General features: G+C 42.1%; 1 protein-coding gene across 2 annotated transcripts in view; it reads left to right on the forward strand.

Moving 5' to 3' along the window:
• The window catches only part of PTPN3 (protein tyrosine phosphatase non-receptor type 3), a 383873-nt gene that overhangs the window by 285533 nt on the left and 78246 nt on the right, over positions 1–20094 (forward strand). For both annotated transcript variants that reach the window (XM_073678476.1, XM_073678477.1), the window contains one exon: positions 8722–8895. In XM_073678476.1, the coding sequence (XP_073534577.1) occupies positions 8722–8895 (174 nt within the window). The remainder of the gene's footprint in view (positions 1–8721; positions 8896–20094) is intronic.

The following is a 20094-nucleotide window of genomic DNA, read 5'->3' on the forward strand; positions in this document are numbered from 1 at the left end:
GACGTTGGCATGCAAAGTATAGGAGCATGTTCACACTGGCCATTTAACTGACAAAACCTAAAATAGAAACAAAATGAGCATATACCCTGCTGTAAGCAAGTAGAAACAAAATGAGCATATACCCAGCAGGGTATATGTTCATTTTGTTTCTATTTTGCGGGTGATAACAAATCAGCCTGGAATATACCCCTCTGGATTTTTATACCCCTCTGGATTTTGACCAGTCCATAGTTTTGTCTTCCATTGTTTCATTGCCTTTTGTCATGTACAATGAAAATGTTATTGTGGTACCGTGTTAGCCAGAAAAATCGATGTAAATACTTTTATGCCCAAAAATGACAAAAGTATTCTCGGAGTGATACCTTTTCTGGCTAACCAGAAAAACTACACTGCTCAAAAAAATAAAGGGAACACTCAAATAACACATCCTAGATCTGAATGAATGAAATATTCTCATTGAATACTTTGTTCTGTACAAAGTTGAATGTGCTGACAACAAAATCACACAAAAATCATCAATGGAAATCAAATTTATTGACCAATGGAGGCCTGGATTTGGAGTCACCCCCAAAATTAAAGTGGAAAAACACACTACAGGCTGATCCAACTTTGATGTAATGTCCTTAAAACAAGTCAAAATGAGGCTCAGTATTGTGAGTGGCCTCCACGTGCCCGTATGACCTCCCTACAACGCCTGGGCGTGCTCCTGATGAAGTTGCGGATGGTCTCCTGTGGGATCTCCTCCCAGACCTGAACTAAAGCATCCGCCAACTCCTGGGCAGTCTGTGGTGCAACGTGACGTTGGTGGATGGAGCGAGACATGATGTTCCAGATGTGCTCAATGGGATTCAGGTCTGGGGAATGGGCGGGCCAGTCCATAGCTTCAATGCCTTCATCTTACAGGAACTGCTGACACACTCCAGCCACATGAGGTCTGGCATTGTCTTGCATTAGGAGGAACCCAGGGCCAACCGCACAAGCATGTGGTCTCACAAGGGGTCTGAGGATCTAATTTCGGTAGCTAATGGTAGTCAGGCTACCTCTGGCGAGCACATGGAGGGCATGGGGCCCTCCAAAGAAATGTCTCCCCGCACCATTACTGACCCACTGCCAAACCGGTCATGCTGAAGGATGTTGCAGGCTGCTGATCGCTCTCCACGGCGTCTCCAGACTCTGTCACGTCTTTCACATGTGCTCCGTGTGAACCTGCTTTCATCTGTGAAGAGCACAGGGCGCCAGTGGTGACTTTGCCAATCCTGGTGTTCTGTGGCAAATGCCAAGCGTCCTGCACGGTGTTGGGCTGTGAGCACAACCCCCATCTGTGGACGTCAGGCCCTCATACCACCCTCATGGAGTCGGATTCTAACCGTTTGTGCAGACACATGCACATTTGTGGCCTGCTGGAGGTCATTTTGCAGGGCTCTGGCAGTGCTCCTCCTGTTCCTCCTTGCACAAAGGCGAAGGTAGCGGTCCTGCTGCTGGGTTGTTGCCCTCCTACGGCCCCCTCCACGTCTCCTGGTGTACTGGCCTGTCTCCTGGTAGCGCCTCCAGCCTCTGGACACTATGCTGACAGACACAGCCAACCTTCTTGCCACAGCTTGCATTGATGTGCCATCCTGGATGAGCTGCACTACCTGAGCAACTTCTGTGGGTTGTAGAGTCCGTCTCATGCAGCCACGAGTGTGAAAGCACAGCCAACATTCAAAAGTGACCAAAACACCAGCCAGAAAGCATTGGTACTGAGATGTGGTCTGTGGTCCCCACCTGCAGAACCACTAGTTTATTGAGGGTGTCTTGATAATTGCCAATAATTTCCATCTATTGTCTATTCCATTTGCACAACAGCATGTGAAATTGATTGTCAATCAGTGTTGCTTCCTAAGTGAACAGTTTGATTTCACAGAAGTTTGATTTACTTGGAGTTATATTCTGTTGTTTAAGTGTTCCCTTTATTTTTTTGAACAGTGTATATTTGCAAGCTTCCAGAGCACATGGGCTCCTTCTTCATGCAGTTTTATTGTAAACCTGCCTGATGAAGGAGCTCCTGTGCTCTGTAAGCTTGCAAATATATATATTTTTCTGGTTAGCCAATAAAGGTATCACTCCGAGAATACTTTTGTCATTTTTGGGCATAAAAGATTCTAAACATTTGATGATTTAGCCATGAGCCATTGAATCAAGTGCCTTTTTTTAGTCAATCCAGACCATGAGCAGTTGTAAAGAATAATAATAATATTTGTTCAAAGAACCCCTTTAATTAAGTAACTAAATGGTCCCTATGCATTCTGCCTGGGTTAATCTTTCTAATGTCTCCTCATTCCATAAGATTGTTGATTTAGCTGGGCCCTGCTTAGTCAGTAGAAAAGCTGTTGTTCTACTTGGTGAATCACATTGTTTCCTTACAAGACCACACAGAGCTTTTTAATTACTGAAGCATGGATGTACACTGTGATACAGCCTGGCTGCTATCTATCTTGCAGCCATGAGAATCCTAAAATTATATCTGTTCATTTAATTATCATTGGGCCATTAAATACCACAAAACAGCACATGTCGACTGAAGACTTTTTATTGTTATCTGCCTTTTAATCACTTATTTTGAAATGGATGACAAAAGGAGCTGAAGGAAAATACATATTACTGGTCTTTGCACATTAAGCCATTATGTTGAAAATGTTTTTCTTTCAAAGATTGTATGTGTCTGAACATCTTTCATTCCTTTTATTCATTGTAGGTAAATGTTCAAGAGCAAAAGGAATGACTATATTAACCCCTTAAGGACCGGGCTATTTTTTATTTTTTTCCTCCTCTTATTCCAAGAGCCATAACTTTTTTTTATTTTTTCGTTGACATAGCCATATGAGGACTTGTTTTTTGGAGGACGAGTTGTACTTTTGAATGACCCCATTCATTTTATCATGTGATGTACTGGAGACCCTGGAAATAGTCCCAAGTTTTGCAAAATAGCAAAAGAAGTGCAATTCCCTAATTGTTTTTTTAGGGTTTTTATTAACCACGTTTATTTTATAGTAAAAATGACCTTAAAATATGATTCTCTAAGTCAGTTCGATTATGCAGAAACCAAACATGTTTCACTTAAGAGGTAAAACAAAATTCAGAAATTTCTAAAAAAAAAAAAAAGTTTGCTTTTGTTGCCATTTTCCGAGAGCCGTAATGTTTTAAATTTTCGGGATATGGATCTTTGTAACAGCTTTTTTTTTTTATGTCCAGAGCCAATGTTTTTATGGATATCATTTTGACGTAGATAAGATGTCTTGATCTCCTCGAGCCGAAAAAACGCAGTCTGGCGTTTAGATTTTTTTTTCTTGTTGCGTCGTTTAACTATTGGATTAATTTAATTTGTTGGAACAGACTTTTACAAACGCAGTGATGTCAAATACATGTATTTATTTTTATTTTGTTTCCTAATTTTTAATGGGGAAAAAGGAGGTGAACTTTTTGATTTGATTTTGAACTTTTTTTATTTTTTTTCATATATTTTAAAACCTCTTTTTAAACTGCTTACTGTATTTGTTATTCCCCTCAGGGGACTTAAACCTGCGATCATCTGATCGCTTGTACTATACACAGCAATACCATAGTATTGCTATGTATATCAAAAATCACGGTCTCCTGTGTACGCCAGCCATGCTGCCATCATGACAGGCACAGGCCTGTTAGCAGACCCCTGGCCATCATGCCAACCCATCGGTTCCCCGCGATCACATCATGGGGTCACTGATGGGCGCATCGAACTGTGTGCCCCCCTGCTGGCGCGCTGTAAATGCTTTCACAGATTGACGGGAGAATTAAACAGGTTAACAGCTGTGGTTATAGCTCCTCCCGCAGCTTTTACAGACATATGCAGCTTGCAGGCCTGCATCGAAGGCACGGCCGGCATATGACATACCCTGTATGCCATATGTGTTTAATGGGTTAAAATTAGAGATATGTAGTCCAGTAGAGTATATTTGAGAAATTCAGTTAGTCTACCATGGGTTCAAGACTGCTCTGCGGTATAATTCACACTTTATTTTCATTTCCAGTGCAGCTTTTATGTTCAATCATTGCATGCTTCAATACAAAAGATAAGTTCAGGGTCTGTTTATTATGTCTAAAGTACGTGTTGATTTCCTAAAATAACTGGGATTTTGAGTCTAAAAAGTGCCAGTGGCCAGTGTGAAAGATGCAAGATTTCGATTTTACTTATTTTTTTTAATGGGGATAAAATGAAGGTGATTTGAAGTTATATATATATACAGTATAGACCAAAAGTTTGGACACACCTTCTTATTTAAAGATTTTTCTGTATTTTCATGACTATGAAAATTGTACATTCACACTGAAGGCATCAAAACTATGAATTAACACATGTGGAATTATATACTCAACAAAAAAGTGTGAAACAACTGAAAATATGTCTTATATTCTAGGTTCTTCAAAGTAGCCACCTTTTGCTTTGATGACTGCTTTGCACACTCTTGGCATTCTCTTGATGAGCTTCAAGAGGTAGTCACCGGAAATGGTTTTCACTTCACAGGTGTGCCCTGTCAGGTTTAATAAGTGGGATTTCTTGCCTTATAAATGGGGTTGGGACCATCAGTTGTGTTGTGCAGAAGTCTGGTGGATACACAGCTGATAGTCCTACTGAATAGACTGTTAGAATTTGTATTATGGCAAGAAAAAAGCAGCTAAGTAAAGAAAAACGAGTGGCCATCATTACTTTAAGAAATGAAGGTCAGTCAGTGCAAAAAATTGGGAAAACTTTGAAAGTGTCCCCAAGCGCAGTTGCAAAAACCATCAAGCGCTACAAAGAAACTGGCTTACATGAGGACCGCCCCAGGAAAGGAAGACCAAGAGTCACCTCTGCTTCTGAGGATAAGTTTTTCTGAGTCACCAGCCTCAGAAATCGCAGGTTAACAGCAGCTCAGATTAGAGACCAGGTCAATGCCACACAAAGTTCTAGCAGCAGACACATCTCTACAACAACTGTTAAGAGGAGACTTTGTGCAGCAGGCCTTCATGGTAAAATAGCTGCTAGGAAACCACTGCTAAGGACAGGCAACAAGCAGAAGAGACTTGTTTGGGCTAAAGAACACAAGGAATGGACATTAGACCAGTGGAAATCTGTGCTTTGGTCTAATGAGTCCAAATTTGAGATCTTTGGTTCCAACCACCGTGTCTTTGTGCGATGCAGAAAAGATGAACGGATGGACTATACATGCCAGGTTCCCACCGTGAAGCATGGAGGAGGAGGTGTGATGGTGTGGGGGTGCTTTGCTGGTGACACTGTTGGGGATTTATTCAAAATTAAAGGCATACTGAACCAGCATGGCTACCACAGCATCTTGCAGCGGCATGCTATTCCATCCGGTTTGCGTTTAGTTGGACCATCATTTATTTTTCAACAGGGCAATGACCCCAAACACACCTCCAGGCTGTGTAAGGGCTATTTGACCAAGAAAGAGAGTGATGGGGTGCTACGCCAGATGACCTGGCCTCCACAGTCACCAGAACTGAACCCAATCGAGATGGTTTGGGGTGAGCTGGACCGCAGAGTGAAGGCAAAAGGGCCAACAAGTGCTAAGCATCTCTGAGAACTCCTTCAAGATTGTTGGAAGACCATTTCCGGTGACTACCTCTTGAAGCTCATCAAGAGAATGCCAAGAGTGTGCAAAGCAGTCATCAAAGCAAAAGGTGGCTACTTTGAAGAACCTAGAATATAAGAGATATTTTCAGTTGTTTCACACTTTTTTGTTAAGTATATAATTTCACATGTGTTAATTCATAGTTTTGATGCCTTCAGTGTGAATGTACAATTTTCAAAGTCAAGAAAATACAGAAAAATCTTTAAATGAGAAGGTATGTCCAAACTTTTGGTCTGTACTGTATATATATATATATATATATATATATATATATATATAATTAGAATAATAAAAAAGATAAAAAATAAACCTGTAGTTTTGCTGTTGCTGTACCTGGAAAAGTCTGGTCTACCTAAATTTAAAACTAATTAACCTGATCGGTAAACGCGGTAAAAAGTAGAAAAAAATTGTAAAGCCTGATTACAATTTTTTAGTACCAAAAATTGCAACGAAAAGCAATCAAAACATATCTACCACAAAATGGTATCAATAAAAATGTGAGCTCACCCTATAAGCCTTCACACAGCTCCATCAACATAAAAATTGAAAACGTTCCAAAGTCTTGGAAAATGATGACTCCCCCCAAATTTTTTCTTGTATGAATTTCCGATTTATTTATTTTTTTCACCATTTAAATTATACAAATTTTGTATCTCTGTAATTGTTCTGACCTGGAAAATAACTTTGACAGGTTCTTTTACAGCACAATGAATGCTGTGGAAAAAAAAAGACAAAGCAATTTCACTACACTTGGATTTTCTTCTTGGTTTCCAGTACATTGAATCGTACTTGGGCAAAATAAATAGAAAATGCAAATATGATAGATTTACCCTATTAGAGCACAGTTGATTGGTAGCCAACAGTGAAGAAAATATAACCAGTAAATGTTACCTAATGTTAGGCCATATTCAGACATTTCGCATTGAAAATCTGCAACCAACAAGTGAAATGTTTTTATTTTTTTAATTTTCTTTATTCTCTAAAGCAGTGGTTTCCAACCTTTCTGACCTTGAGAGCCACATTCAGCTTTGAGAGAGGGTCACGAGCCACATTTAGCTCCCGTCCCCCTCATAGTAACAACACACAGAGCCCCCATTACTGGTATAATGACAGCCAAAGCTTTTCCACTGAAATCACACTGAGGCATTATACCAAGATCCAGAGGTTTCCACAATACCTCCATTCAGTTATCTCGCATCAGTCACTCCCACCACACTGTTGCATTCAGCTTCAAGCACCTCCTCTGACAGTTCGCATCATCGGGTCTCTAGCTTACCATACTTGAATTATCTCCAAACCCCCAAGGCCAGAATATGCACATTCAGATCTGCTCTTTTGCACAAAATTCACCATCCGGAGACCTGCTTTTCATAGCTGTTTGCTAGACCTGATGCTAATGCACCAAGCTAGCAAAAAGCCTCGAACCACACATCATGGACCCGCAAGCAACATGTGGCTCCCTGATTTAAAGCAAAGGTTGAGGACCTTTGCTTTAAATCAGGAATGTCAAACTTAAACACATATAGGGCCATAATAAAAAACTTGGACAAAGTTGTGGGAAAACCAGTATTCTGTATAATGGGCCCCACATAGCCCTCCTTACAGAATAATGGGCCTCACATAGTCCTCCATACAGAATAATGGGCCTCACATAGTCCTCGATACAGAATAATGGGCCCCACAGTCCCCCATACAGTATAATGGGCCCCACATAGTCCTCCATACAGAATAATGGGCCCCACATAGTCCTCCATACAGAATAATGGGCCCCACAAAGTCCTCCATACAGTATAATGGGCCCCACAAAGTCCTCCATACAGTATAATGGCCCCACATTGTCCTCCATACTGTATAATGGCCACACATAGTCCTCCATACAGTATACAGGGCTACACATAGTCCTCCATACAGAATAATGGGCCCCACATAGTCCTCCATGCAGAATAATGGGCCCCACAAAGTCCTCCATACAGTATAATGGGCCCCACAAAGTCCTCCATACAGTATAATGGCCCCACATTGTTCTCCATACAGTATAATGGCCCCACATTGTCCTCCATACAGTATAATGGCCACACATAGTCCTCCATACAGAATAATGGGTCCTGCATAGTCCTCCATACAGAATAATGGTCCCACATAGTCCTCCATACAGAATAATGGGCCCCACAAAGTCCTCCATACAGTATAATGGGCCCCACAAAGTCCTCCATACAGTATAATGGCCCCACATTGTCCTCCATGCAGTATAATGGCCACACATAGTCCTCCATACAGTATACAGGGCTACACATAGTCCTCCATACAGAATAATGGGCCCCACATAGTCGTCCATGCAGAATAATGGGCCCCACAAAGTCCTCCATACAGTATAATGGGCCCCACAAAGTCCTCCATACATTATAATGGCCCCACATTGTTCTCCATACAGTATAATGGCCCCACATTGTCCTCCATACAGTATAATGGCCACACATAGTCCTCCATACAGAATAATGGGTCCTGCATAGTCCTCCATACAGAATAATGGGCCCCACATAGTCCTCCATGCAGAATAATGGGCCCTACATAGTTATCCAAACAGTATAATGGCCCACATAGCTTTCCATACAGTATAATGGGCCCCACATGGTCCTCCATATAGAATCCTGGCCCCACATAGGGGCGGTGGTCCTGGTGTTGTGGGCCAAATATAGTCACCTTGCGGGCCAGATTTGGCCCTAGGGGCCAGAGTTTGACATGTATGCGCTAAAGGATGATTTATTATTCTTTATTTATTATGCTTGGTCCATAGTGGAAACATATTCGTCTGTGCATTTCAGACGTTGCCATCATTGTTCCCTTACCAGTATGTCTGATGCAGCAGGATAATCTGGGTGACCTTCAGGGCAAGTTTAGGATGTTTGTATCTGTAATTACCATTTCATTGTTATTGAGCCTCGTAGTTAAAAGTAATGGCAGCATAAATCTTATGTTGACGTTTATTGATTGCTCCTAATGTCTGCAAACTGGCTAATTCTTTTTAAATATGAATGTTGCTTAATTGATTGTTTTCTTGTGGTGGCTTCCACAGGAGGAGCCCTCGATTACGGCATGTCATTAGGAAGCCGCAGCATTCATCTGCTGACAATCTAATAAATGAAATGACCTATGTGACAGAGACAGAAGATGTGTTCTACACTTACAAAGGCTCCCCAACTTCAAAAGAAAGTGATTGTGAATTTTTCCAGAACCAGAGCCTGCAGAGGTAAGGGAAGCTCGTGTTTTGTGCCTTTCAATCATTCCTAACGTGCAGAAGCTTTTTGATGTAAAGTAAAAACCCACTGTACATTAATACGGTATATTTGGATCACTCTGGATAAGCTGTGGTGCTGCAAAGTTGTTGAGTACTGGGTCAGCACCTAAACCAGCATTTCATATTCTCTGATACCTTGTGCTCTCATTTTCCTTGGGTGTATTGCGTTTTTAAGACGCTAGAAGGAGCTATGACATTGTACAGTGTATTTACAAATCCTTAATGACAAGTTCTTATTCTGGTCTGAGAGCTTATTTTAGTTGCACGGTCTACATAGGGAATTTGAATTTAGGTTGTAGGATTGCTGTGCTAACCCAAATGACTTGCTCCAGTTTTTGCCTATCCCTTAGACTTGCTCAGTATTAATATATTTCTAATTTGAAGGATGGCTCACCCAGCTAAAACTAGCATATGATTACATCTGATATGCATCACACCTCTCCAAACCTTTATAATGCTAAAATGATGACAAAAAAGTAAAAACTTTGTAGTCTTCAGGTATATTTGTAAAGCTGATATCACCTCTTATCTAGATTGGTTATACTTGTTACTTTTGTAACAATATTTAGTCCCTTGATGCTTAATAATCTAAACATGACCCAACATTAGTAAAACGAAAAAAACGTATATTTGCACACGTCGGGCCTCTGGTCCGGCGCGTGTGCACGGAGGCTGTGTGATTACCAGCTTCAGTGCGGATGTGCTGTAACCTGCATCCCAGCGCAGCGGCGTATGACGTCACTGCCATGCGCAGATGTCAGCTGCTGGCCTCTGATAGGCCGGCGGCTGGCACTGGTATTGCTGTGCAGAGAGCCGGTCTCTGCGCGGCAATACACTGCACTACAGCGCTGATGGCGGCTACTGGAGAGAGCCGTGATCGTTACGGGGTCTATGTGCCTGCGGTCCACAGGTGCAGAAAGGACGCCGAGGGAATGGAGGACAGGTGATAATCTTTTTTTTTTTCTCTGTCATGTGAAATACAGCACAGGGGACCTGTGCTCAGTATGAGGGGGGGGGGGTACTGTGCGCAGTTTGGGGGGACGGGGACCCTGTGCGCAGCATGTGGGGGATGGGGCACTGCGCAGTATGTGGGGGACGGGGACCCCTTGCTCAGTATGGGTGGGGGGACGACCCTGTGCGCAGTGTGGGGGAGACGGGGACCCTGTGCGCAGTATGGGGGGGGGGCCTGGATGGGGGACATGTCTGCAAGATAAGGACCAGGATGGGGGACAATGTCTGCAATATGGGGGACAATGTCTGCAATATGGGGGACCTGGATGGGAGACCATGTCTGCAATATGGGTGACCTGGATGGGAGACCATGTCTGCAATATGGGGGACCTGGATGGGAGACCATGTCTGCAATATGGGGGACCTGGATGGGGGATCATGTCTGCAATATGGGGGACCTGGATGGGGGATCATGTCTGCAATATGGGGGACCTGGATGGGGTACCATGTCTGCAATATGGGGGACCTGGATGGGGACCATGTCTGCAATATGGGGGACCTGGATGTGGGACCATGTCTGCAATATGCGGGACCTGGATTGGGGACCATGTCTGCAATATGGGGGACCTGGATGGGGGACCATGTCTGCAATATGGGGGACCTGGATGGGGGACCATGTCTGCAATATGGGGGACCTGGATGGGGGACATGTTCGCAAGATGAGGACCAGTTTAAAAGGTGTATAAAAAATAAAATGGTATCACTAAAAATGTCACTTTGTCATGCAAATAATGCGGCCCCCCAAATTAAATGTTTTTCCGTGTGCGGCCCATATACCCAGCTGAGTTTGAGACCCCTGACCTAGAGGCAGGTGTTGTCTCTGAGGCATTGTATTCTACTAGTCATGAAAAGCTTTGTTCATACACTATATAGGAACAGTATGGGCCCCATACATTAAGTTAGTGATGGATGTAGGATATAATGCAAAATCTCAAATAAGTAATGTTGGGGAGATAAGTGATGTAGAGATAAGAATGTATCAAATGAAGTAACGTTTTGCATCTATGCTCAATTGGCCTGAGATCAAAGTTTGCATCAGTGATTTAGAAAAATATAGAAATATCCACTTGCTCCTTTTTTAAATTCAAATTCAGTGGCTGAAGGTCTATTTACCTGCCCGGCCGCGACCAATCAGCGATATTGTCGCGAAATTTAAAACACTGCTTCTCTGATTGGTCGCGGCAGAAGTACCCCGACCGGCGGCCTAGGCGGCGCCGCTCCCCGGACCTCCCTTCACATTTGCCATCGGGAGATCAGCGGTAGCCGCATGGAGGTCAGCGGCGATGGAGGTCACAGCGGAAGTACCCCCGGTCCCCGGTCCTCACTAACACGGTTCCTTGATTGGTCGCGGCCGGCGGCCGCGACCAATCAGTGATATTGGCGCGAAATTTAAAACACCGCCTCTCTGATTGGTCGCGGCCAGCCAGCCGTGACCAATCAGCGACTGGCGCAGCCCGGCTGCGAATTGGCGCCGGATTTGAAACACGCAGGCCACCGTCGGGAGATCAGCGGCGACGCAGCCGGGAGATGACCGGTGCTAGCCGGTCATCTCCCGGCTGCTCGCAGCAGAAGTACCTCGACCGGCTGCCTCGCTCCCCGGTCCTCCCTTCACACTTGCCCTAGCCGCTGATCTCCCGACGGTAGCCGCATGGAGGTCAGCGGCGATGCAGCCGGGGGACAACCCCGCCCACAGCCCGTCATTCACCATGGTACGCGGAACAGGAGACCCTTGGCTGCAGACGCAAATAGTCGTGATATAAGCGGAAGCAAGAGTCGGCTGCAGCCGGGGGAATTACGTGCTGGCTGTGCGTGGTCAGCGATGTTGTCACAAGCAGTATTGACAACATGACGTAATTACAAAATTCATTAGGGGCCCCGGGGGGATACATTGGGGGGTTAATTTAAAGTAGTGCACAACCCATTTAAACACTGCTTCGCTGATTAGTCGCGCCCCGTCGGCCGCATACATATTCTAGAATACCCGATGCGACCATCTAGTATTCTATATTGAAAGAAGTGGCTGGTTAGGATATAGACAAGTACCACCAGCATCTGTCTCTATGTATCTGCATATCGGTATCTTTCCAGAGCAATTCAGTACTAGAAGCCATGAATTGCTTTTAGCTTTGTTGTTGAGTTTTTCTACTCTGTTTTCTTCAGTGTGACAGATGCAGCCAAAAGGACTTCCTGCACAGAAATGGGATCAGAGGCCAGTCCTGTTACATGCCACTATGTACTTGTTAAGCCTCATCCAGACGTCTGTGCTGCATATCCACGTTCTATCCATGTTTTTCATGGACAGAACATGTACCCATTATAATCTATGGGGCTGTTCACATTTCCATGTTTTTTCTTTTCTATTTTTAACGGCATCACAGATGAAAAGTTCCAATACTAGTCTATGAATCCAAGAAAATCATGTCCGGATGGCATCAGCCTTCAGTCCATGTCCTATCCGTGATTAAAATTGCAATGCTGATGACACACTTATGGAAAAAGCTGACACACAGCACATACAGTGGTAAAACTCACATTCAAAACACTGATGACACTCATTTTTTGCATACAAGTGAAAACACTGACATTTGAATGAGGCGTTATACAGTTGTACTCAAAAGTTTACATACCCTGGCAGAATTTTTCCTTTCTTGGCCTTGTTTCAGAGAATATGAATGATAACAAAAAAACTTTTTCTCCACTCATGGTTATTGGTTGGGTGAAGCCATTTATTGTCAAACTACTGTATTTTCTCTTTTTAAATCTTAATGACAACCAAAAACATCCAAATGACCCTGACCAAAAGTTTACATAACCCAGTTCTTAATACAGTGTATTGCCCCCTCTAACATCAATGACAGCTTGAAGTCTTTTGTGGTAGTTGTGGATGAGGTTCTTTATTTTCTCAGATGGTAAAGTTGCCCATTCTTCTTGGCATAAAGCCTCCAGTTCCTGTAAATTCCTGGGCTGTCTAGCATGAATTGCGCTTGAGATCTCCCCAGAGTGGCTTAATGATATTGAGGTCAGGAGACTGAGCTGGCCACTCCAGGACCTGCACCTTGTTCTGCTGTACCAATGAAAGGTCAACTTGGCCTTGTGTTTTGGATCGTTGTCATGTTGGAACGTCCAAGTACATCCCATGTGCAGCTTCCAGGCTGATGAGTGCAAATTTGCCTCCAGTATTTGCTGATAACGTGCTGCATTCATCTTTCCTTCAACTTTTACCAAGTTTCCTGTGCCTTTGTAGCTCACACATCCCCAAAACATCAGCGATCCACCTCTGTGCTTTACTGTAGGAATGGTGTTCTTTTCATCATAGGCCTTGTTGACCTCTCTCCAAATGTAACGTTTATGGTTGTGGCCAAAAAGTTGAATTTTGGTCTCATCACTCCAAATTACCTTGTTCCAGAAGTTTTGAGGCTTGTCTCTGTGCTGTTTAGCGTATTGTAGACAAGATACTTTGTGGCATTTGCACAGTAATGGCTTTCTTCTGGCAACTCGACCATGTAGCCCATTTTTGTTCAAGTTCCTCCTTATTGTGTATCTTGAAACAGCTACACCGCTAGTTTTCAGAGAGACCTGAATTGCAGCTGATGTTATTTATGGGTTTTTCTTTGCATCCCGAACAATTTTCCTGGCAGTTGTGGCCAAAATCTTTGTTGGTCTACCTGACCGTAGTTTGGTTTTTACAGGGCCCCTGATTTTCCATTTGTTAATCACAGTTTGAACGCTGCTGACTGGCATTATCAATTCCTTGGATATTTTTTGTATCCCTTTCCTGTGTTATACAGTTCAACTACCTTTTTCCGTAGATCCATTGACAATTCTTTTGCTTTCCCCATGACTCACAATCCAGAAACGTTAGTGGCTGGATGAATGATGCAAGAGTCTGTCTGGATCCCAGAAACTCACTGAGCTATTATGCACACACACTGATTACAAGCAAACAGGTCACAGGTGGGGATGTTACCTTTTGTAGCCATTCAAACCCATTTGTGTCAAATTCTGAGCATGTTATCAGCCCAAAATCTCCAGGGTATGTAAACTTTTGATCAGGGTCATTTGGATGTTTTTGGTTGTCATTAAGATTTAAAAAGAGAAAACACAGTAGTTTGACAATAAATGGCTTCACCCAACCAATAACCATGAGTGGAGAAAAATTTTTTTTGTTATCATTCATATTCTCTGAAACAAGGCCAAGACAACAAAAATTCTGCTGGGGTATGTAAAGTATTGAGCACAACTGTACATACAGTTCACCAAACCACTGTTCAGTAAGCTATCCTATCACAAGGCCGTGTATCTCCACACGTAGCTTGACATGTTGCCTTTGCCTTCCTCTTGTGTTAGGGTTGTGACCGACCCGTTTTAGGTTTTAAATGCATACAAATTCCACATACATTTGTTTATTGCATCAAGACTTTTTGACTTTTTCAGGAATTTATTTTTAAACAAAATACAATAAATAAAACTATTTTACTAAATTGTAAAAATGCTCTTATTAAAATTATAACATTTGTGTTGTTGGGGTCAATTTCGACCCAGGTCTAATATAAGAGTAAAAAAACAATAATAAGTCCCAAAACTGAACTCATAAGCACAATATAAACCAACAGCCCACAGCCAGCTCTACCTCCAACAACTTGAGTTAGGGACATGTCCAGGCATGTATGGCCAAATCAGCTTAGAGTTGGTACTTTGCAGAGTATACATCTCCAGTTTACACATGCAACAATGAGGAGAAGATTTGATGTAAGCCAAATTCTGGATTATATCTTAGATGATAATGAATCAGAGGACACACAGCAGCAAACTGATACAGATGAACAGGTTTCTGAGGAGGAAGATGATGTGGAGTATCAACCGGAAGTTCTGATCAGTCTGATGAGGAGGTCACTGGTGCTGAAGCTGCTCCCGCTGAAAGATTGAAATCCAAAAGTGGCAAGATCAGTTGGAGCTCAGTACCTCCAGATGTACATGGCAGGGCAGATGCTGCAAATGTCATAAAAATGACCCCTGGGATCACAAGGTTTGCTGTGACAAGAGTAAGTGACATCAAGTCATGTTTTGATCTGTTTATGCCATTGTCAATAAAAAAAGTCATTATTGCTATGACAAACCTTGAAGGAAAAAAAGTCCACGGCAACATGTGGAATGACCTTCATGATGATGTCCTGGATGCCTACATTGGTGTTCTTCTCCTTGCTGGAGTGTACAAATCCTGCAATGAGGCCACTGATAGTCTCTGGGACGCATCGACAGGCAGGAATATTTTCCGGGCAACAATGTCACTTCAAAATTTTCAAATGATATCAAGAGTCCTCAGATTTGACAACAGAGACACCAGAACAAAATCTGACAAACTTGCTCCCATCAGGGATGTTTGGGAGAAATGGGTGCAGCTCCTTCCACTGATGTTCAACCCAGGGCCAGAGGTGACAGTAGACAAACTTTTTCTCCCTTTTCGCGGAAAATGCCCCTTCCGGCAATACATGCCAAGTAAGCCAGGCAAATACGGCATAAAAATTTGGGCAGCCTGTGATGCAAAAACTAGCTATGCATGGAATCTACAGATTTACACAGGCAAGTCTGCAAGCGGCATTCCTGAAAAAAAACAAGGAAAACGTGTAGTCCTCGATATGACTACTGGACTGCAGGGTCACAACATAACTTGTGACAATTTTTTTACCAGCTATGACCTTGGACAAGAACTTCTCAGGAGGAAAATCACCATGGTGGGCACAGTGAAAAAAAAAAACCCTGAGCTGCCCGCTGAATTGTTGCAGATGAAGGACAGGGCTCCACTTTCCTCAAAGTTTGTTTTTACAGACACCACCACTGCTGTTTCATACTGCCCCAAAAAACGACGGAATGTGGTACTGATGTCCACACTTCACAAAGATGCAGCTGTGTCATCAGGAAGTGACAAAAAGCCCAGAATCATCCTGGACTATTACAAAAACAAAGGAGGAGTGGACAACCTGGACAAGCTGACTGCCACTTACACTTGCCAGCGAATGACTAGGAGATGGCCAATGGTTGTATTTTACAACATCCTTGATGTGTCAGCATGCAATTCATTTGTGTTGTGGACCCACATTCACCAAGGATGGAATTCAAAGAAAAAACACAAGCGGAGGATGTTTCTTGAGGAACTAGGAAGATCCCTTGTCAAGGCGCACATTGACCAAAGGGAACGAGTGCCCCGAGACCCAGCCGCTGCAGCCTTGGTCCGACAACTCCAGAGCTCAACAAGTGCTTCGTCCACACCCACAGCAACACAAAGAGCATCATCACCAGCATCCTCCTCAACCAGGCCTGCCTCAACATCAACCACGACGGCCACAACCCCAGTGAGACCACCTGATTCTAAAAGAAAGAGGTGTCAGGTCTGCTCTACCAATAAGGACAGAAAGACAAACACATCGTGCTTCGGCTGCAAAAAATACCTCTGCAAAGAACGCACAAAAAGTGTCACTTTTTGCCACACATGCATCTAAATACTAATGCATCTAAAAACTAGTACTTGATTTCTGTTGGTTTGCTTGATTGATTGTTGTTTGTTTTGTTTGACCTAGAAAAGCTACTTTTTATTATTATTGCTATTAATGTTAATATAATTTTCATCTTTTATTTGTATTAAAGTTCTATAAAAAAAAAAATCATTTTTTTGCCTTTTTCATAAAGTAGTTAGATATGGGTCAAAATTGACCCGTAACACCATAGATGTTACTAGAGTTAATAATATAAAATATATATATGTATACTTTTTTTTACATTTAAGAAATGTGTTCTAAAACCCTTCAGTAATAGTCAGGTAATATAACAAACTTTTTTAAGTTTATATTATTCTCTTGAGGTTCATTTGACAATATTTTTATATTGAAAATGAAGGGTATGCTCTCAAATGAAAGGCCCAGGGGGCCACAACAAAAATATTAAAATCAATCCTTCCATGGATGAGAAACTCTAACAAGGTAACTAAGAGGTAAGAAACAAATTGGATCATAAATAACTGTTTTTAGGGTATCCTAGGGGTGATTTAAGACACAGGTCAAAACCGACCCATTAACATAAGAAAGAGTAACAGAAAGCTAACACAAGAGGAAGGTTAAATGTTCAGTTCCAGCTTTCTGCATTGGGTAGTGCTTCATTGGTTTTCTCTTCAGAGAGCTCTTAAATGTTCTTCTGATGTAATAAGTCTTCCTGGGGCTATTGTTTCTGCACTCCAACACCATGTGCTAACACAAGGCTAGTGTACATGCCGTTCTGTTGTGCAACTTGTAAGCTAAGAGTAGCATTGAGCAATCCAATTACAAAACAATGTATGCTATTTCAGACTGTCAGATATAGCACAATGCGAAAAAAACAATTCATCAGTGATGTGTGAAGGGTGTTTGTTATTTTCAGAATGTGTATGAAACGCCCCCATCTACTCCTATATCATTTATAGTCATGTGCTTCATTTTAAAGGGAATCTGTCATTCGATAATGTTCTACTATTTAACTTAGAGGATCTATCACAAGGTGAAAAGAATGCTTTTTTGTCTTATTTTATTCCCACTCCTCCCCTAAGAAGTATTATTATTATTAAATCCATTCTATGGTCCCAGTGATACGGGTATTTTTATTCAGTGCTAATTGTTATGGTCGTTATAAAGGGGGTGTGGCTCACAGGATACCCTTTAGGCTGCTTTATATCATTACAGTGTGAGCAATGCCCCCTTGGTAAAGATCATAAACATATCCACTAAATAAAAAGGCCCATATATCTGGGACATTGTGGTGGATTTAAAATAAACAAAAAAACTGACTACTCAGGAGCAGCAGGAACAAAATGGGAGCACAAACCAGTCACCTGGTGACCGGTCCTCTTTATTTCATAATTTTTCCCTATCACTATCTGCATTTAATCTAATCTAAAATCTTGCAATTTTATGCTCTTATCACTAAACTTATTAGGACTCGCGCATATAAGCAGGTTCCAGAATGCAACAGCGGAGACACAGGTGGAACAGTATATTTCTTTTATATAACAACTAATATTAACCCCTTTACCCCCCAGGGTGGTTTGCACGTTAATGACCTGGCCAATTTTTACAATTCTGACCACTGTCACTTTATGAGGTAATTACTCTGGAACGCTTCAACGGATCCCCCTGATTCTGAGATTGTTTATTCGTGACATATTGTACTTCATGATAGTGGTAAAATTTCTACGATATGACTTGCGTTTATTTGTGAAAAAAATCGGAAATTTGGTGAAAATTTCGCAATTTTCAAAATTTTAATTTTCATGCCATTAAATCACAGATATGTCGCAAAAAATAGTTAATAAATAACATTTCCCACAAGTTTACTTTACATCAGCACAATTTTGGAACCAATTTTTTTTTTGGTTAGGAAGTTAGAAGGGTTAAAAGTTGACCAGAGATTTCTCATTTTGTCAACAAAATTTACAAAACCATTTGTTAGGGACCACATCACATTTGAAGTGACTTTGAGGGGCCTTTATGACAGAAAATACCCAAAAGTGACACCATTCTAAAAACTGCACTCCTCAAGGTGCTCAAAACCACATTCAAGAAGTTTATTAACCCTTCAGGTGCTTCACAATAATTTTTGGAATGTGGAAGAAAACAATGAACATTTATTTTTTTTCACAAAAATCTTACTTTAGACCCAAATTTTTTTATTTTCGCAACAGTAACAGGAAAAAATGGACCCCAAAATTTATTGTGCAATTTCTCCGGAGTACACCGATATCCTACATGTGGGAGAAAACCACTGTTTGGGCGCACTGCAGGGTTCGGAAGGGAAGAAACGCCATTTGACTTTTTGAATGTAAAATTTGTTTGAATAATTAGCAGACGCCATGTTGCATTTGGAGAGCCCCTGATGTGCCTAAACAGTGGAAACCCCCCACAAGTGATACCATTTTGAAAACTAGACCCCCAGGGAACTTATCTAGATGCGTAGTGAGCACCCTGAACCCTCAGGTGCTTCACAGAAGTTTATAACATTCGGCCATAAAAATAAAGTTTTCATATTTTTCCCACAAAAATGTTTTTCAGACCCCAATTTTGCATTTTCATAAGGGTAACAGGAGAAATTGCACTATGCAGTTTGTTTTGCAATTTCTCCTGAGTTCACCAGTACCCCATATGTGGGGAAAAAACACTATTTGGGCGCACAGCAGGGTTCAGAAGGGAAGGAGCACTGTGTGACTTTTTGAACCCAAAATTGGCTGGAATCGAGAGTGGACGCTATGTTGCGTTTGGAGAGCCCCTGATGTGCCTAAACAGTGGAAACCCCCCACTAGTGACACCATTTTGGAAACTACACCCCTCAAGGATTTTATCAAGGGGTATAGTGAAAATTTTGAACCCAGAGGTATGACACAGAAATTTGATAACATTAGGTCATCATATTGAATAAGTTGTCATTAGTCTTGAGCTCAAGTGCTCGCTACTTGAGTTTGCATCGGGTACTCGGGTATGCACCATGTATCGCGGGTGCTGGAGTGACATGCTCGAGTCCCCGTCCTGCATGTTTCACAATTGTTAGACACTCAAAAAAAAAACATGCCGAGATTGCCCGTGCATGACAAGCAATCCCCTGCACTCAACACTAGTCGCCATATTGTCATTTTTTTTTTTTTACTTTTGAAAAAATCCAAGCCCTAATACAACCCTAACCTTAGCGCTAGCACATCCCTAACCCTAGCACAATCCTAGCACAACCCTAACCCTTGCACAATCCTAACCCTAGCACAACCCAAACCCTAGAGTTTATTTTTTACGCCGTTCCTCGTGCGGTATAAGTGATCAGACGACTTTATACTTCGGTTCGGTGCGATTACAGCAATACCAGATATATATCGGGTTTTTATGATTGACAGCTGTCACACACTAAAAAAACTTTTTTTTTTTTGCAAAGACTAGTTTTTGCATCGCCATATTTTGAGAGCTATAATGTTTCCATATTTCTGCCGACAGAGTAATGTAAGGGCTTGTTTTTTGCGGGACAAGTTGACTTGTTTCATGGTACCATTTTCGGGCACGTGACTTTTTTGATCGTTTTGTATTCCGATTTTTGGGAGGCAGAGTAAACAAAAATAAACAATTCAGGAATTGTTCTTTT

This window comes from Phyllobates terribilis, unplaced genomic scaffold (assembly GCF_046119375.1).
Source record: "Phyllobates terribilis strain yellow unplaced genomic scaffold, ASM4611937v1 Scaffold_4__5_contigs__length_816908805, whole genome shotgun sequence".
NCBI lineage: Eukaryota > Metazoa > Chordata > Amphibia > Anura > Dendrobatidae > Phyllobates > Phyllobates terribilis.